This window comes from Thermobia domestica, chromosome 5, assembly GCF_964235325.1.
Source record: "Thermobia domestica chromosome 5, izTheDome1.hap1.1, whole genome shotgun sequence".
NCBI classification, from domain to species: Eukaryota; Metazoa; Arthropoda; class Insecta; order Zygentoma; family Lepismatidae; genus Thermobia; species Thermobia domestica.
The window spans coordinates 115,538,936-115,558,848 of record NC_137458.1 but is presented as its reverse complement, the minus strand read 5'-3'; the positions used below and the strand labels follow the sequence as shown (position 1 = coordinate 115,558,848).

The 19,913-nt window shown below is 35.8% G+C and overlaps 1 protein-coding gene across 3 annotated transcripts in view; it reads right to left on the bottom strand.

The window, feature by feature from the left end:
- Window positions 1-19,913, bottom strand: part of LOC145686056 (cyclin-K-like) — a 78,837-nt gene that overhangs the window by 27,241 nt on the left and 31,683 nt on the right. For all 3 annotated transcript variants that reach the window (XM_081758946.1, XM_081758945.1, XM_081758947.1), the window contains exons 3-5: window positions 10,675-10,806; window positions 5,882-5,987; window positions 2,112-2,169 (exon numbers count right to left, since the gene is read on the bottom strand). In XM_081758946.1, the coding sequence (XP_081615072.1) occupies window positions 2,112-2,169; window positions 5,882-5,987; window positions 10,675-10,806 (296 nt within the window). The remainder of the gene's footprint in view (window positions 1-2,111; window positions 2,170-5,881; window positions 5,988-10,674; window positions 10,807-19,913) is intronic.

The window sequence follows — 19,913 nt, the reverse complement described above, 5'->3', positions numbered from 1 at the left end:
ACTACATTATATTATTACTGTTATGGTAAAATTTCTTAAGTAAGTATGTTTGAGAATCAATACTTTCGAGCAATATGAGAAAATTATTATTTTTTTTTCACCCAGCCTAACATAATATATACTTTTCTTGTTTTTGACTTAAGAAATACCAGAAAATAAAGAAGTCATGGTGTAAATGAAAAAATATAATATATTTTTATTTGTTTAATGATACACGTGTCGCCAGGACATCTTGTGCACGTACATACAAACACATGAAGACCAATTTTAATACATGAATATACAGGGTGACTGGTAATTCGATGTATTCCTTGCAAGAGGATATTCTACAGTACTTTGGAACATTTTCATCTATATGAACCGAGGGTCGCAAAACAATAGTTTCAGAGTTATTTTCCACATGAGTGATTTCTTTGAAATTTACCGACTGACGAGATTTGCGCGAGAAAGTTTCACCTTGACCCACTTCTACATACCGTAGACCGCTGAAATTTTGCACGTGTAATCCTGCATATTTATGTAGATCATGTAATAATGTACAGCCTATAACTTCACCGTTGCTGTGTTATAGTTCCGAACGTAAAGTAAGGTGTATTAGTCCAAAATCCATTACTGCACCTCAGAAAGTAGCCTGACAAATATCGCAGAAGTGCTTGCCCCTAGGAAATGACTGCATGGTTGGGAAGAGGCGAAATGAAGGTAGTGTGAGGTCAAGAGAAAACTCGAACTATGACGAATTTCATACCCAGGTTCGTGCACTTGTCTGGCCAACATTCGAGCAGTGAACGGGTGCCTTGTTTTCCAGGAAGTGAACACCTTTTGTCAGCATGCCACGCTCTGGGATTTCACAGAATCCAGCAACGCACGCAGCACTGAGGCATAGTATATCTTGGTAACTGTGGTACCCTTTGCCTGGAACACAAGTAGTAATACCCAATGCTGATCCCAAATAAACGTGGTCATCACTTTGGTCGCTCAGAGTTGAACACGGATTTCCTTTGGTGGTGGTACGTCGGTGTATTCGATTGCTATTTCTTTCTTTCTTTCTTTGTGTATTTATACAAGGGAATGACTCAAGGAACGGCGGACCTCCAACGCCGGGGTCACATCGGTCTTCTAGGTGCGTTTAGGATTTGGGATGGCATGGCCCTGGCCTTCTAGAAGGTACCATCCCGGTATTCGCCTGGTGGGAGTGAAGAAAACCAGGGAAAACCGAGTCAAACCAATGACGGTGTGCCAACCACCAAAAGAAGTCCGTGTTCAACTCTGAGCAACCAAAGTGATGATCACGTTTACTGGGATCAGCATGGGGTATTACTACTTGCTTTCCAGACAAAAAGTACCACAATCACCAGGATATAATATGACTCGCTGCTACGTGCGTTGCAGGATTCTGTGAAATCCCAGAGCGTGGCATGCTGACAAAAAGTGTTCACCTCCTGGAAAACTAACGCACTCGTTCATTGGTCGAATGTTGGACAGACAGATGCACGAATCTGGGTATGAAATTCGCCATATTTCGCGTTTTCTCTTGACCGCACACAATATTCATTCCACCTCTTTCCAACCATGCAGTCATTTCCTACGGACAAGCACTTCTACAATGCTGCCAGGCTACTTTCTGAGGTGTAGTAATGGATTTTGAACCGATACACGTTCGGACCTATAACAGAGCAACGGTGAGGAGTTATGAGCTGTGCATTATTACATGACCTACATAGGTATGCAGGATTACACACGCAAAACTTCAGCGCTCTACGATATGCAGAAGTGGGTCAGGGTGAAACTTTTTCGCGCACTCTCGTTAGCCGATAAATTTCAAAAAAATCACACATATGCAAATTACTCTGAAACTATTGATTTTTGAACCCCGGTTCACATAGGTAAAATGATCCAAAGTACTTGTAGACTCTCTCCTTGCAAGGAATGCATCGATTTACCAGTCACCCCGTATAACAAGGATATGAAATTGATTACAAAAATCTCTTTTTACGCTCTGACGATGATCTAATAGTGCCTGAAACATATAGTATAATTTGATTTTTTTGTGTCTTATATTTAAAATAACCGTATAAATTCTTTGCTTATTCTACAAAAACTGAAACCTCTACCTGTCATTTACGAAAGTCCATGCCATTTGAACCATTTCCTGAAGTTTATTTTTATCTCCTGAAAAAAAGGAAAAAGCATGCGTTAAAGAAAATAAAGGAAGAATTACGTATAAAGTTACATAAATAAACGGAAATAGTAGCGCAGTAAAAAATTATGAACATGATTTACAAATGTAATTATACTAGTTTTGAAAACATTATTCTGCTTCAATATCAATCTGCTTTCTTTGCTTTCACCTATGATAGTAATTGTATTCTGAATTCATGACAGATTTGGGTTACTTTTAACAATTCTAAATAATTCAATAATATTGCTGAGAACTTCACACAATTTAAGTCTTAAGATTGCACAATTGACAAAATGCTACATACAACCTAGAATCAAAATCTGAGGTTATTGTTAGGAGTAGGAAATTAGTTTATAGGAATAGGTTATAAGTGTTGAGAAAATAATAAAGCACTATTCAAAAAGAAGAAAAAAATGTTTATGTTGTCAGGGACAGTTTAGGTTGTTGATTTGTAAAATGGAGTAAAGTTAGATTTGATTCAAGAACAGACCTATTGACATCTGAGTTTGATAGAATTGAGAAATGTTGTTAATTGTAAAGTATGATGGTAAGGGACAGTGGCGTATTTAGGGGGGGGCTTCCGGGCTTAAGCCCCCCCCCCCCGAAATCTTACTTACTATAGTAAAGTATATGAAATATCTTGCAGAATTTTCATATTTTCAGGCAAAGCCCCCCCCGAAAGTTAGCAAAGCCCCTCCCGAAACAAAATCGTAAATACGCCACTGGTAAGGGAGAATTTTAAGTGTACCAGTTAAGCGATAATAAAAGAGTAACAAAAGTTTATAAGTATATTGGATCAGTTGTTGTTAGTTAGTAGCTTATGGGTTAGAATTTTTGAAGATCAACCTAAAAGAGTTTTGAAAGCGAACAGAATCTAACCTAACAGATTTGGGGAACAGAACTTAAACTAATAGAATTAGCTTAATTAAACCTTGATATTTTATACTAACATTATCGTACCAACTTCATTTTACAAATATTTTCTCAACACTTATAACCTATTCCTATAAATTAATTTCCTACTCCTAACAGTTATGTCATTTCAGGTGCAACTATAATTAGCATATGTATGAAAGTAATTACACTAAGTATTGAGGGATAAACACGTGAACTGTTGTCAAAGAGGAAACATTAAGATGGTACTTAGAAGCACCGTAAGCAATCTCGCTTAAGAATCAACTACTGTAAGCTTAGAAAGCTTCTAAAAACAACTATGTAAGAATACAGAAAAGAAATATGCAACGTTCTTTATTAGGTGCTCATTAAATGAATATGATGCAAATTTTAAACATTTAAAGCTCCAGATATATTTCACATTGCAGAAAACATACACTGAACCAATAAAACTCATACCTATTTCTGAGTGCTTAATTAATTCATTTGGAAAGTCTTTCTTTAACTACTAAAATGATCGGTACACACACGGATTGTCTTATAGAATTTTTATTGTTTATTCCCCGAATCCGAAGGAAAACTTTTACATCAAAAAAGCAATCCCCATGTTCTAACATGAGAACGAAATTAAATACATTACTTTGATTAAAACAATAAAACCAACAATAATAAAATAAACATATTATTTTTCCCAAAAAAGAAGTAAAAAACTGAAGTGATTTAGTGAAACTATCTGGTGCCTATTGTAGACCCCGCCACTATGCCAAGTGTGTTTTTAATGCTTAATGTATACCATATACGAAGATTTCTCGAAGTATTTCGACTTTGTTATCCACTAATTACAGCTTAATCTGTTTTGTTAATGTTACCATTATTTTCAAGTAGAATATTTGGAAATATTGAATAAAAGGGCATCTCATCACTGATCCATATTATTAAAGTGTGATCTTTTCTTTCAATACTTGTTCACTTTACTCCCTCTAGACTTTTCCTACCTGCATTTGGTATTGGAAAGCGAGTAATTTTATCGATAAATTCTACAATATTATTAGCGTTTAATGGGAAAGTAAATGAGACATATACCAAAATCAATAGATCTCATTGAGTTGAGCAAAATGGGATGGTTGAGTGAAAATTCTCATGCATAGTCTTCGAGATTTTTTATTTATTTATTTATTTGGTAAACGTAAAAGTTGATGTACAATGATCATGCAACTTACTAAAATTGAACTAACATTGAAGTATACCCTTATCAAGCTTTTGTTTAAGACACTAGCAAGACAACAATATACAGTATGGTTAGTGAGGTACAACCAAAAATTGTGACTAACTCTCGAACTTTAATTTTTGTTTAACTACAATACTACCTAAAGATAAGACTCACAAAAACCGAGAGATCAAATCGATCTGAACCAAATTATATACTTGAGGGTAAATTCTGATAGATAGTTTTTAAGATAAAAAATATATATATATATAGCAATAAAAAGCATGTCATTCCTTGCCAATCTGATGTACGAGGTGCATTCAAGTTATAACACCATTTTTCTTTTTCGTCAGGACTGGTAAACAGATAGAAACATGCTGTTTGTTTTAAAATACGTAAGCACTTGTTGTCAATGTATGACAGAAATAGCAACATCGTACGGCACCGTACGGAACTCTAGCGGAAGCGGTGAGAGTAATGACTGTTACTTGTTTGATACTTAAGATACTCGTAAAGTGTCAACGTAAGAACAGCGTGTAATCATTCGTTTTTTTCCATCTGCTTAGTGTAACACTGCTTGAAATTCATCGTCAGTTGAATGAGACATGTGATGATGGTGTCATGGATGTGTCTAATATGCGTTCGTGGGTGTGAAAGTTCAAAGAAGCCAAAAAGCGTGTCACAACAAACCAAGATAGTTTCGTCCTCGCACAAGCCGGTCTGATGACAGTGTGCACACATCCCACAGAAATGCTAACTTTGAAGGTGATCCTCCAAAACAACTTCCTCCACTCGTTCGATCATGTTGTCAGATTGGTTTGTGCGAAGCCGAAATTGTCTTGGTTTGTTATGACACGACGTTCTGCCTCCTTTAACCTGTCGCATCCACGAACACATATTAGACACATCGATAACACTATCATCACATGTCTCACTCAACTGACGAACTTCAAGCAGTGTCACACCACGCAAATGGAGAAAACAAGTATTATAAGTATTAAAAACAATCACATTCTCACCGCAGCCGTTAGAGATCTGTGTGCCGTACGGTGTTGCCATTTCAGTCACACATTGACAATGAGTGATGGCGTATTTTAAAACAAAAAGTACGTTTTTATCTATTGCCAGTCCTGAGAAAAAAATTGAGGCGTTTTAACTAGAATGCACTTCCCAGTTGATAGTATATTCTGTCAGCACAGATTTTATTTATTTATTTATTTCACGAAGTAGAAGATTCCAATTACTGTTGTTTATTTTTTTCTAACAGTGATACCAAATCTCTTTAACACTAACGTACTTACTACTTGTAAATCAATGGATGGCTTTACTTTACCAAAGAAATCTTGTAGAACTTAAGACCAAAGAAATAGGAAATAAATGAGCAAAAGAGGCCAAAAAAAGAAAATTAGGACACATTGATCTATAGAGGCGTTGAACAAGAAACTAAAACACTAATTAATCTTACGATAATTGCACATTCAATTCGAAATGAAAGCAATTTTTAGAATGAATATTAATTCATAATAATTTAGGCATGCATACCTTCGGCCAACTACCACATGCATTGCAATAACAAATATACAAAGATGCATTTAATTCACCTTTCAAACATTTGGCATATTTAATAAGATAACTATACGGATGTTCTACTTGCAAATCAAACTTAATGGTCTGCAATAAAATCCTTTCTAGTGTCATCACTTCTTCCTGCAAAAAAAGGATTATAAACCATAAGTTTCAACTATAAAGAAATAAAGATTATATATATCTAGGTACTTTAGATTACTGTTTCTTGTATGCGTTAATTTTAAAATTTTGCAATGATTTTATACGTAAGATATATGGCATTTTATTGCATTAGTCCTCAGTAGACCTTTATTTTAGAATATCCTCAGTAGATCTTTATTTTAGAATATCTACCTTGTCCACGAATCGTGATAAATTTTCTGTGTATTTTGCACATGGTGCACTTTAAACATAAAAAGTATTATGTTTTTTATCTCTCTAAAAGAACTTATTTTTAGACTATTGAATTAGCATGTTCTATAAACTGTTCACCAATTTTAAAATTTCAAAATTTACTTAATTTTAGTTTTTAGTAGCATGAAAAATATTTAATCTGCTTGCACCTGGTAATCAATAAAAACTAGAGGACTAAAGCCAACGGTGTGTGTAGATTCTGCACAAATCTCTGGAAGAAACAACTTATTTCAATTGTTGTGGTGATTCAAATGGAACAAAATTTCCTGAAGTCTTTCATCATCCCATGATGTGATTATGTCCAAGTAGCTTTCTATAGTATGAGTTGTTAATGAATTTAATAGAACAATGAAACAAAATGATGAAGCTTACAAGTACTACATCGTAAGTTTCACAGAGGCTAACAAACTGTTTACTATCAGCAGTATGAAAATTAAATAGTATTGCCAACCTTGACTAGAGTATAACAGGCCAACAATGTATCACTAATTAAAGGTAGGGACGCGCTCAAGCTCCACCCTGACGTTGCAAGTTGTAAAGTGTTGTATTTTAGCTTACAATATGATATGTTTCAAACACATAATTCATTTGATAGTTTTTTTTTTTTTCCTTTGTCACTTGTCTACAAGGAATAATAATAATAAAAATTTGAGTCAAGTACTGTTAAGTGGAAAAAATCGTAACTATAATGTGGAAGTAGACTGCTGGAGGTTGTCAAGTGACTGCAACAACTTACAGGGTTTGAAAAAACCCGGGTATTTTTGAAAAAACCCAACCCACCTGGGCCCATGTGGGTTTTTTCGGGTATTTTCGGGTTTTTTCGGGTTTAATTGGGTTTTTTCGAAATATTTCAATCTCTTTGGGGTAAAAATGTTAAATTATGATTTACATTTTATGAGTGTCATTGTCACAACTTGCAACAACTTTCTATTCACTGCTGTTTTGAAAAAAATTGCCGCTATTTTGAAATTTTATATTGGATCGCCGAAAAAATCTATATAGCAAATTTAGAGGGTCTTGTGCTTCTACCGTCAAAATATCAACTTAGAAAGTCCGAAAATTGCACCTTGTAGCATGGATACCCGCTATTTTGAAATTTTATGCCGCCAAAATATATACAGCTAATTTAGTCTCTCGTGCTTCTACTTTGAAAATTTCAACTTGAAAGACCTAAAATTGCGCTTTGTAGCGTGGATATCAGCAGCGGCGCAAATTTGTCTTCAACATTGGGGGGACGGGTAAGACGGTATATATATATATATATATATATATATATATTGCGATGTACAAAATATTTATGAAGGCGAAAAACAATGCTGGGGAAGATTACCCATGTCGGTCCCGGCGTCCTCCACAGGGAACATAAAATGAAGGATAAGGGGAAAAAACAAGGAATGTCCATGTATGTGCTTTATCGGGTGCTTTGTCCTATCTGTTGGTGACTCTTGGTATTATTTGACTGTATATGCCATGCATACGTAGATGAAAAATGTACATATAAAAAGGGGCAAAATATGTAATTAACCTTATTCTTCTTAGGCAATTTTCAATATTAAATCGCAGTTTTCTAGAAAATGCAATTTTGTGACATTCCTTCTTTTTTTCCCTTACCCTTCAAATATGACAACATTATTATTGCTTTATAACTTTAAAACCCGACTGGCAACATTGAAAACTGTTTACAAGGGATGATCCAAATATGATCATTCCCTGTAAACAGTTTTCAATGTTGCCAGTCTGATTTTAAAGTTGTAAAGTAATAATACTATCGTCATATGTTATGTCCCCTGTGTAGGAATCCGGGACAACATGGGTAGGGGAGCAGAGTTGTCTTCAACATTGGGAGGTGATCAGATTTGAGGCTTATTCTGGGAGGTATCAATTTCATCTCACTGTCCTTTGTGACAGTTGGACACAAATCATCACATTTCTTCCTAAAAGACACATTTCCAATCGGATTATTGAGGGGGGACAGTTCCAAGATTGTAAGAGATATGTCCCCATCATACCCCCGGGATTTTCGCCAGTGGATATCAGCTATTTTTTTAAAAAAAAAGCGCGCCACTTTCTAATTTTACGTTGGTATGCTGCCAAAATCTAAACAGAAAATTTAGAGTGTCTCTGGTTTGTATCCTGAAAATTTAAAAGACCGAAAGTTGAACACTGTGTGGTAAAGGCAGACAAACGAACAAATGTAGATAGAGTCATCCTAGGAGCCTCAGTGACGTTCGTCAAATATGAATACCAAATAGCTATATTAATTTAAAACAAAGACATAATTAATCAAAATGTCTTAAATATTTTTCAACGTAAAATAAATTGTCTTATTGTTGAAGTTCACTTTCGATGCTTTGTGCATTCAATTACGGGAATTAACCGAGCACTTGTTGCAAGACCGTTCTTTTCCGAAAATTAATTTAAAACAAAGATAGGCCTATAATTCATACTTTATAAAGTAAATGTTTCAAAATGTCTAAAATGAAATGAAATACTATCCTCCAGCGTAAAATAAATAGTTTTATTGTTGAAGTATTCACTTTCGATGCTTTGTAGGTTCAATTGCGGGAATTTCCCGAACACTTCTTTCACGATGGTTTTTCCCTGAAAATGCAGCTTGCTTTACTGTACATCGAAACTTCCATTAATACTGAAGTTTGAATGCAGCACTTAAAATAGTAAGCGTTACGTAGTCTTCGGAGCTCCGTGCATTAAGCTTCTTAATTTTGACAAGCATTTTTACGTTATTGCTAGTGTTGATTCTACAGAATGCTTATTTGAAGGCTAGCAACAAATGACTGAACTTAACTGTTGTTGTTGGAAAATCAAATTTTACTGAATACTTTTGTTACCATCAAAGGGAAGAAATAATACTAATAGTTTTACTAATATATTTACATATTTACTGTTAGTACCGGCACCTATGACCTTAAACCCGTCAACGTATGAGGGATAACGTCCCTCGGCGGTGCCGAGTCAGGAAACATACTATTCATGGAAAGTATTTTCTAAAATATACAATCGCTTACTTTACTTCAAATAGGCTATAAGCAGAATCCACACATTAATTTGTTCTACAATTATCCCAAGCTAAGGCGAGGGTTTTATTTATTTATTTATTTATTCAGTGCATTTAGAGCTTTATAAAGGTCTTATGTTGAATATTGTTGTCTATTCAGTGCATTTAGAGCTTTATAAAGGTCTTATGTTGAATATTGTTGTCTATCTTAACATGAAAGCATATAATTCGCCCAAAGAAAGTTTAAAATCTGATAAAAATAACTTTCAATGTGATCACCTTAGTTATACCAATAATACACTAACAAAAAAGTCAAAAACCCAGGTGGGTTTTAAGATGGGTTTTTCAGGTGGGTCCAACCCTGACAACTTATCGACAATACGAAAATATAGGAGTGATGCAGCTATAAAGGGTCTTTCCTAGTAAGATAGTGAAATCGGCCCTTGATCCAAATTGGGTCGTTATTTAAAAATGAAATGAAATCTTTGAGTTTTACGTCCCGCGCTTATGCCGGTTAGGCTAAAGGAGACAGTGATGATGAGTAATGAATGAAATGGTGGAATGAAGAAAGTGGGAGGAAACGGGAGAACCCTGAGGAAACCCACGCACACGATGTTTGTCCACCACGGGGTCGTTATTTACCCAAAATGTTAGTTCTGACCTAACCCCCCCCCCAAAAAAAAAAGTTTCGTTGTAGATAGTTCTCTACAGAAAGGAAGAACTCATTTATAAGTGTCCAAGTTAGATACTGAAAAAGATGCCACAGAGCATCGAAACTGAATGGATTTTTTCTACCCGAATAAAACGTCTTTTTATCGATTATTTAATTACTCTTGTTTTGGAAATCGAAATGGTTTATTATGAAACACACCAAGTTATGTGTAGTTGTGAATATTATCATACAATGTGTTCTCTACCATCAAACTGAAGGCACTTCAAGGTAGAAGAAAATAAACTAAATTTTCACAACTATAGCAGTGTTCTTTTACAACAGCCAATTTAATTATATTAATCCAAACTTAATCCTGTAAAATAAAAGAAAGTATTGTACAGGATAATACAAATAGGTATTGAAAACACGGAGTGTAGACAAGATTCATCCTAAACAACTAACGAAAGAAAACATTCTTCTTAGAAACTCTACCCTGCAAGCAGTTTACTTTACAATACTTTACAATTGATACATGAACAGCGGAAAAATATTACAAAATAAGAAGTTAATGTGCTTTTCTTTTTTTCATGACAAAACAGAACAACAGTAGTTAATTTTTTTGGTTGTCTCATTTTCTATACCCTTCTATTAGTTTATTAAAAATAAATATGCCGTGCAAATGCACATGTTAACCATAAAATGAGTGAGGGTAGTGAGACCGAGACGTAATATTATTTATGATGTACCTTCGGATCCTCTCCAAACTGCAGGAATTTGTTGTCACTTAATAGACTTCTTGCAGTTTTTATTATGTCTTTACACTTCTTCGGCGTTTCCTCTACCTTTCCCGCTAAGAAGAGACAACAGCACGCTGTAACCTAAAATCAGAAATAATAAATCACATCATTTTCTACATATAATAACAATTGTTTTTCTTGCGCGAGGTTCAAAAAACGAGGAACAAACTTCGATGCAATTTGTCGCATATTAAGTTCATCAGCCAGAATGCGTTGGCATGTCATGTACAACAGTCTAAGTTTATTAGAAACGTAATAGATTGTTTCTCTTCTGTCCTGAAAGGATCACTTCATGCACTTTAGCGATAGTTTCAAGAATTGTATATGATGATGGTGGACCGACCCAAATGTTTGTCATCCTCCAGAGATTCCGGCCATTTTTGAAATTAAGCCACTCACATATTTTTGCTTGGCTTAAAGCTTGCTCACCGAAGGCCTCGTTCAGCTTCGGTGGGATTTAGCTGCTGCAGTTTTGTTTCTATTGAAACAGAACTTATTGCAGATCCTTTGCTCCTTCATGTCAGTCATTTCGAAGTTTGCAGACACAGCAGAACATAGTGTAACGAAACCAGCAAAAGCTAAGAAACGCATACACTCACAACAAAGCCACTTGGCAGTCTGTTAGTTGAATTCCACATCAAAAGGCAACCAGCGATGCTAGGTTATATGCTACTGGTTTGGGTGGAATAATAAAATTCTTGCAAAATCTTGGGTAGCACTTCGTTACTAAGGATATTACTTTTTATTTTATTATAATAGTAATACATTTAATTTTGCTTCCGTGTTTTCGAACCATGGTTCAGCATGTTATCATAATTTTCGGTTTGTGACATAGATCCAGTTAAAAAAGAATGAATAATAATAATAGCTACAAGACATGAATAGCACTAATATTTCACTGATTATAATGAAACTTCTGGATGACCACTACCCATTATGGCCGATTTTTACTGGGAAAGAATTATGCAAGTTCCATGGAACTCCTAATAGATTTTCCAACTCCTTTTATACAGACCAACTTCCCTCCTGACAACTATTTTATTCTCCCTAAGGCGATCACTTTATTACGAACATGTCTTTCATCAACTAAGTTATTTGCCGACTTAACTAACAAATACCAAGTAAAGTTACTGACCTGAGATAATGAAGCTAGCGAACGAACCTTGGGAGGTCCGTTCGGGAAAGTCGAGTTTGGGAAAGAAGCATGCATTTCTGTATGAAGATTTCAACGCGATGGTTCTAAGCAACATTTCAAATTCCACTTTTTATGAGTGAAACTTCTTTTGTCAAGGCATGAAGCGGAATGGCTAATATATAAATATATAACATAAATAAAATAAAGAGTTTGTGTGTCTGTCTATGTCTGTACGCGGCCTGGAGACCAGACGAGGTATCTTGATCCAGGCCCTAGACCAAGATGAAGTTTTTTTTCTTTTTAATTCGAACCAGTGGGGGATCTCAGAGGGCGTTTACCGAGACATGTAAAAGTAGTAGAAAATGACTGATATTAGCGTCGAATTCATAGTTTTCGCAGTCTCTGAGACCAGCATTAACTTTCAAATTCAACCCATTCAGCTGTGGTCCGGGAAATGACCGATATTAGTGTCAAATTCATAGTTTTCGCGGTTGCTGAAATGAATGGTGATACTCTCACAGGCGTTGACTTCCAAATACAGCCCCCATCGGCTAGGAACCAGACGTTTTATTTTTAATTTCGAACCAAGGGGTCTCAGGGGGTGGGGGAGACGTTTACCGGAATATGTAAAAGTAGTAGAAAACGACCGATATTTTTTTTTTCTTTTCGTTGTTCAGCTAGTTACATAGATATTTTATCTGACCCATGCGAAGATTGGGTATTTCAGCTAGTGAGGAATTCTCAGAAACTAAGTGAGACACACAGTCCTATACGAGAACCAACAGCAGTGATAGCTTTTTCTCTATGAATGATTTGGTTTTTTTTCTTTATTGTATTGTTCTCATTCTGGCAGAGTTTGTGGAGTACTCTGTGGGACTGAGAGCTATTGAAAGCTAAAAAAACAATTACTATGTGCTTTAGAATGTTTTATCTTCTTCCTTTATGATTCGAAGATTAAATAATACAAACTTATGAATTTGTTAATAAACTACACCTAGTAGTACATCCTATTCCAAAAAGGTTGACCGCACTGATTAGGCTGTTTTAGCTGAAAATTCGCTTAAAAAAGTCCAACTTCGGGTATCTTCGGAAGCAGTAAAGCAAAGATGCCGAGTTCGGGTCCTCATGCCAACCTTCAAAAATGTTTGCTCATGTTTTTTTTTTTTTTTTTTTTTTTTTTTTTTTAAAGGTAATAAGACATGTTGAAATGTTAACTATAGAAATAAGTAACTTTCATTGAAATAAATAATGATACAGTATTTGAAACTATGTATACGTTGTGCATGTGCTGGTGATGTCACCTACATTTCCATACGTAAAAGAACATTTCCAATGACAAGAAAGACAGTGACATATTACCCATAGTAAATGAAAAAGACAAAGGAGAAAAGAAACAGCATTTGTACTGGATATGAATGCCAATGTCTTGAAAATTCAGCTATATTTCTTCACGAGCTCGCAGGACTGGTCATATTAGCTCAGTGATAAACCGTGTGACTTCTAATTGTAAGGTCGTGAATTCCATTGGTAGTTGGGTCAATTTTGGGGTATGTAATGATATATTCCTCATATATAATGAATAATTAGATAAAATAATTACATTAAAATAAATCAGTTGTATATACATTCATACAAGCTGATTTTTTTTTTTTTTTTTTTTTTTTAATTCACGTATTTCATTTAGGCCTAGAATTTCTAATAGAAGTCCGATGCGGTTTGTGGCAAATGATCAAGGAAGGATGGGAGATTTATGGGACCATGTTTACTGGTTTAAACTCATCCGGGGTAATATCGGCCACGCCTCAAGAAAAACCGCAAATATTTGCCAGTGTACCTTACAATTTGAATCAAGTGCGGTGCGGTGTGAAGATTTGAGTTTTCTTCGTACATGGAAACCTCACCAAGATCAATAAGAATAAGAAATAGGAAACTGGGTCCTTGTATTGTGAATTGCGCTGTACAATTCTGTGTTACTGTGTGAATATAATCAGGACACAGTGAGAATAGTGTACTCTTTGGAGCAACATGAGTTTATCGTTAAAGTTTTTCGTAAACGGAATCTGTTATTGCTTCGCGAAGGTCATTTAGAAACAAATTTGCCTCACGTTCTGCCCCAGATAGTAACATAATATACCTATGGTCGCTAGTGAATACATTTGGAAGAAACAAGATCGCTTCTGAGTGAGACAGGGAAGCATCGGACCCTGTAGGCAGCTCTTGTAGAAAATGTCATTTATCGACTCCTTAGGTCGACCAAGAAATCTCTCCGTTGTTTGTCACAAGAAATCGGTTGTAGCTACTCAACATGGGGATTTTTGGGTGTTACCATTAACACTTAATTTGTATTCTCACTAACACTTAATTTGTATTCTGCAATTTCGCTTCAAAAATCCAAAACCTCATTCCAATTGCAAGGTACACTGGTGAATATTTGCTTTTCTTCTTGAAGCGTGACCGATATTACCCCGGATGAATTTAAACCAGTGACCGATATTACCCCGGATAAATTTAAACCAGTAAACATAGTCCCATAAATCTCCCATCCTTACTTGATCATTTGCCACAAACCGCATGAAAATTGGACCTCAGTTAGAAATTCTAGACCCAAATGAAATCCGTAAGTTTTAAAAGAATCACTCTGTACAATCATTTCAGGACATAAGTAATTATGTTTAAAATATAATATCTGAGGTGTGGTAGGTGTTGACAAAATGTCATTATATATATGAATGTCAAATACAAATTACGTAAATCGTGTAATAGCAATAAATAAGTATATGTAGTACATTTGTCTGTATCTATATGTCAAACGGAGATTACTCCTCAATATTTTCATTACAGTATGGGGTTTATGTTCTTGAAATATAATCAGAAGTGTAAAAAGAACATGCAGGTATAAACAAAGAATATCCAAAATCAGATCGTGGGTCCAAACAGCAAGTTCACTATCTCCAAAACCATGTCCATAACAAGTTCACGACTAACTGGTTCATACTAGCTTTTTCTATATTGAATAACTTATACTAAAAATACAAATTGCTGAGCAAAGCAACGTTTATTTATAAAATAATAAATGTGTGGCAGTTTCGCCATGAACATATTGGCTTCATCAGATGAAGCCAAAATGTTCAGTTAGTTGGCGAAACTGTCTATATATATGTAACTGGAACGTCTAGAGCAATTTTAACCAAACTTGGTACATATATTACTTCAGTCTGGAAAAGAGTACTGTTGGGGTAAGATCGCCCGGCACACTTAGTGGTCAGAGGAAGGCATATATAAAATCGAAAATGACCTCTATTAGTGTCGAATCCATAATTTTCGGAGTTCATGAGCTAACTGGTGGCAGTCCCCGTGCCCCTAAAGTCCAAGTTCAGCCCCCAATGAAGGTTTAAGACCCCCCTAGCACGCCTAGGGGAATGACATAAAAATGATCGAAAAGGCCCGATATAAGTGTCGACCCTCATGAAAACTTTTGAGAAAACAGGCAATGTACAGTGTCTGTTTTTGCATGTTTTGCTCATGTGCTACAGGTGTTACGTGTGAAGTAAATGGTTTGGAACAGAAACAGGCACTTATCCGGGAAATAACACCTGTTTTTGAATGTAATAATTCTTGTCCTGACATGAAATCACATATGTGCACTGTACATTGACTGATCAGTACCTGTGCGACGCGCATGTACATACAGTGTTCAGAAGAAAATGTTGCGGGCTGCAGACATGTGCAGATCAGCGAATGTAACTTCATGTGTAGCACGTGGTATTTAGTGAAAACGTGTCTGCGTATGTAACGGTACCAACACATACACTGTACTCCACCGATATTGTAAACATGTACATTAGGGCGGAGCGAAAAATCACTTTTTTATATATCGAAGACGCAATAGTGCGGAAAAGTTGTCAATTGATATTGATAAAATACTGTAAAAATTTCGTCTCTAAAACCAAATATTTTCCGGTGGCGAATCGCCAAAAAAGATTTTGTGTCTTTATAGAGTATGCAAACCCGCCGTACACATCACTTTTTTGTGTTTCTACAATAAATGAACAAATTATTACCTATATTTCTTAACGTAAGCAGTCTATAAAATTGAATAAATAATTTCTAGATGATTTAGGCAGATTTGGAACCATAAAATAGCCCATTTTAGCAAACCAAAGTATTGCATATCATATACTGTACTTGTGGTTTCTTATAAGGTTCTAGCATTAAATTAATATGCCGATAAATGTGTTCATTGTTCTTTATAATTTTTCCTTCAACACTCTTTTTCCTTTTAAAAATTTTCGTACTGCTTTATAGAATTTAACTTCCTCCCCTGAATATGAATTCAATTTGGACTAGTCCAATTGATAGTAGCAGTATTAAAAAGAAACAACGATAGTATTCGATAACTTTGTTCGAGTGTGGAAGATGATCTTTTCAAGATAATTTTACGGTGTTAACATTGCGTTTCAATGTTTACTTCGTTGTGCGTAGTTGGTACGTGTATAAACAGTTTGTTTTTGTACTGTAAATTAAACTTTATGTAATGTGTGTGAGATCTGTATTTTATATCAATATTGAAACTCTAACCATGTCGAAGATAAGAACAAGATTAAGAACGACTCACCCCGTGCTTGGACATTCAGCTGAACTTTCAGGTGTGTAGTTGCCCACAAAATTAGATGTAATGAAGCATTATTTTCAATTGGTAGAGCTGGAAAAATGTGAGAAAGGGTATGATCGATCTGTAAAGAAGTTGGCGAGAGACGTTGCTCAATGTGTGAAATCTGTTTAGGGCAAAGCTTCCATCCCTACTTTGTCGTTAGAACGTGTAGTTTAGTTTCTACTTGCTTTGCACGGAAAGTATATAAGAAGTTTGTTAAAGCTGAGAAGAAAACGAAAGCTTCTGCTAGCTTCCAGAAAAACTGGATATATCAAAACAAGATTACACGAAGTCTTTTGATATATGTTCCTGAACTTTCCATGTGCTCATGTGAATTAAGAAAGAAAATACCTAGGAAGGAGTGGACATTTCTGCAAGATCAGAGAACAACACGAGTAGCCAGAATAGAGGGAGTTGACTACGAGGAGACTTTAAAACTAATCATACTCACTAAAAGTAAATCACGAGAGACCACTTGCCAACAGTCTTCTTACACATCACAAACGAGTACTTCTAATGAACTCCAGACATCATCTTCTGATGGCGATGAGTCAGGTGTTAATGATTACTTTGCAAAACAACAGAATATTAGAGAGAAAAGAAGCAAGCAGCAACGACATGTCCTTAGACTTCTCGGTGAGCTGGTAGACCGATTTCGAACATCTGATCGTGCAACTGCTTTGATAGCAACAGCTACATTGCAATCTTTTGGAATAATTGATCCACAAAATGCTGGCTAGATGAAAGACTGCCCAAAAGTCCGGCAAGAAAGGGAAAATATAGGACAAAAGGAAGTGCTAATGGCAAAAGGAAAGGATCTTAGAGGCTTGTACTTTGATGGTCTTAAAGATCAAACTCTATGCAGGTAAGAGACTGGAAGTCGCTGATTTTCAGTAAAGAGATACGCTACTTGTAAAGATGGAGCTAAACACGCGTGGTTAATGAAAACTTCTTCAAGGTACATACCACAAAAGGAGAGGCAATTGGTTCAAGAAGTGCGTAATCCAAAATAACTGCTATTTCGCACATCCGGAGAATATATTGCCTTCTATGGTTGACGATGAAAGACTTCACGTCAGAAAAGAGGCATAGAGAAAAATAGTCAACGTAATGGAAAAAGCTAGGAATGAGAAGAGTAGATATTATGACAGTAGTATCAGTAGGAAGACGAAACGAGGAAGACCAGATAAAGAAGACAATGAGTCACATAAAAAATGTTGCTACCAAAGCTCAATTTCAATGCAAACGATTACACAGACCTTATTAATTGGGAATCAGTTGAAGTGAGGCATCCTCCAGCGTTGTCTTGTTTTCCAACAAAGAAGTTGAAATATACAATAATAACCGTGAACATCCAGTCATAAAAAGAGCTTTAAAACATTCCTGTCACATTACGAGTACACCTGCGTGAAACTTGTAACATAAGCATCTGCAGTAGTTTGTGGCAGAGATGGTTTTATCAGACTTAAACTAAAAATACCGATTTGTAAACACAAAAGTATAGAAACAAAGGCAAACTATGATCTGCAAATAACCAAAGATCTAATTTTGAACATACGTGTATGGATGGTAGGATGGGCATGGGAGGGACCTGTCCGGCACCCACGTGCTCGTCGTGGGTCCTGGGTCGTTTCGCTGAAACAAGCAGAGAGGTGCAGGAAAAAAAATGTATTTTGTATTAAGTAGATTGTTATTTTGATCAAATTGACTAGTGTGTGATCCAAAATGTGCCTAAATCATGCAGAAAATATTTCTTAAATTTTATATATTACCTAACTTAAGAAATGTAGATTATACTTTTGTTCATTTACCGTAGAAACGCAAAAGAGTGATGTGTACAGCGGGTTTGCATACCCTATAAAGACACAAAATCTTTTTTGGCGATTCGCCACCCGAAGATATTCGATTTCAGCGACGAAATTTTTACAGTATTTTATCAATATCAATTGGCAACTTTTCCGCACTATTGCGTTTTCGATATATAAAAAAGTGATTTTTCGCTCCGCCCTAATGTACATTTGCGTTCCAGGCCAGCCGGTTTTAAATGTTGAACGAAAATTTTCTGCACAATACATATAATGTGTTCCGTTTTTTAACGTGATTTTCAGCTATGCTGAGTTTCAAAAGAAATCTGCAGTGAACATGAGCTGCTTTTCCCTTGTACTGCCGAATGTTCATGCAAGCTCCAGAGAATTGTTCATCTAGCAGGAGTTTGTCGTTTACATGTCTGGTATATGGTATGTTTTTAATACGAAAAATAGGATTTCCAGGTGGTTTGTTTTAGCAGAAAAGGGTTGTATAAACATGAACTGTACATGGTATGTAGTGACAGCATGTATTTGCAGGTTACAGAGAAACAGTACACTGTCTGAAATATAAAAGAAACATGTCCGGTAGACAGAATGTTTTAAATCCGAGAAAAGGCCATTTTCAGATGGGTTTCTCATAAAAAAAAAAAGGAAGCTGTTTTGTTATTAGGTGTATGTTGCTTGTATCAACATCATGTACATGCAGTGTCCTGCTACGTGTTGCTTTCGAATGAATTCTTGAATTTCCAGCAAAACAGACTAATCTCGACAATATTGGAAGGCTCACTGTGTGGGTAGAAAATTGCAGGTGCGAATTTATATTTTCCTGGACCAGCAGCAGATACTGGTATGTTTAGAAACACTGTGTTGCTGGAAATTCAGTCTTGATTGTTATTCCTTCAGCAAAATTTCGAACTCAAGTTTCATTCAACAGTGTACACATTTTATAATTACCACAAAATGGAAAATAGCTAGTAGGTCTAAAAACCAGGGGCAGGTTAAAAAAACCGAAAATTGTGCCCTATAGTGTAGATGCCCGCTAGTTTGAAATAATGGCTGCCATCTTGAAATTTTAAGTCGGATAGCCACCAAAAACTATACAGCAAATTTCGGGTGTCTCGTGATTTTACCCTCAAAGATAAAGACCAAAAACTGCGCCCTGTAGCGTAGATGCTTGCCATTTTGAAATAATAGCCGCCATCTTGAAATTTGATGCTGAATGGCCGCCAAAATCTATACAGCAAAATTCCAGTGTCTCGTTCTTCTACCCTCAGAAATGTAAGTTAAATGTAGTGTTCGTATCGTCTGAACCGCGTATTTCCAGTTCCCCTTTCACTGCATGTTTGCGATCCCTGTACATTGCATGTTCAGTGCTCTCGACCAATACTAGAATAGCACTGGTCTTCCTCCTTTTACATGCAATGTTCAGCGGATGATTAGCTGCTGTTGAAGAGAAAACACGTTAAGATCAGTTGCAAAACATGCAGTCCACAGATGTTGCGTTCGGTTATAGGTACAAAACATGTGTTTTCCAGGTACAAACCAGGTGTTCACTTCTTCCTTGTTTACCTGTGTTTTCCCGTTTCCAGGGACT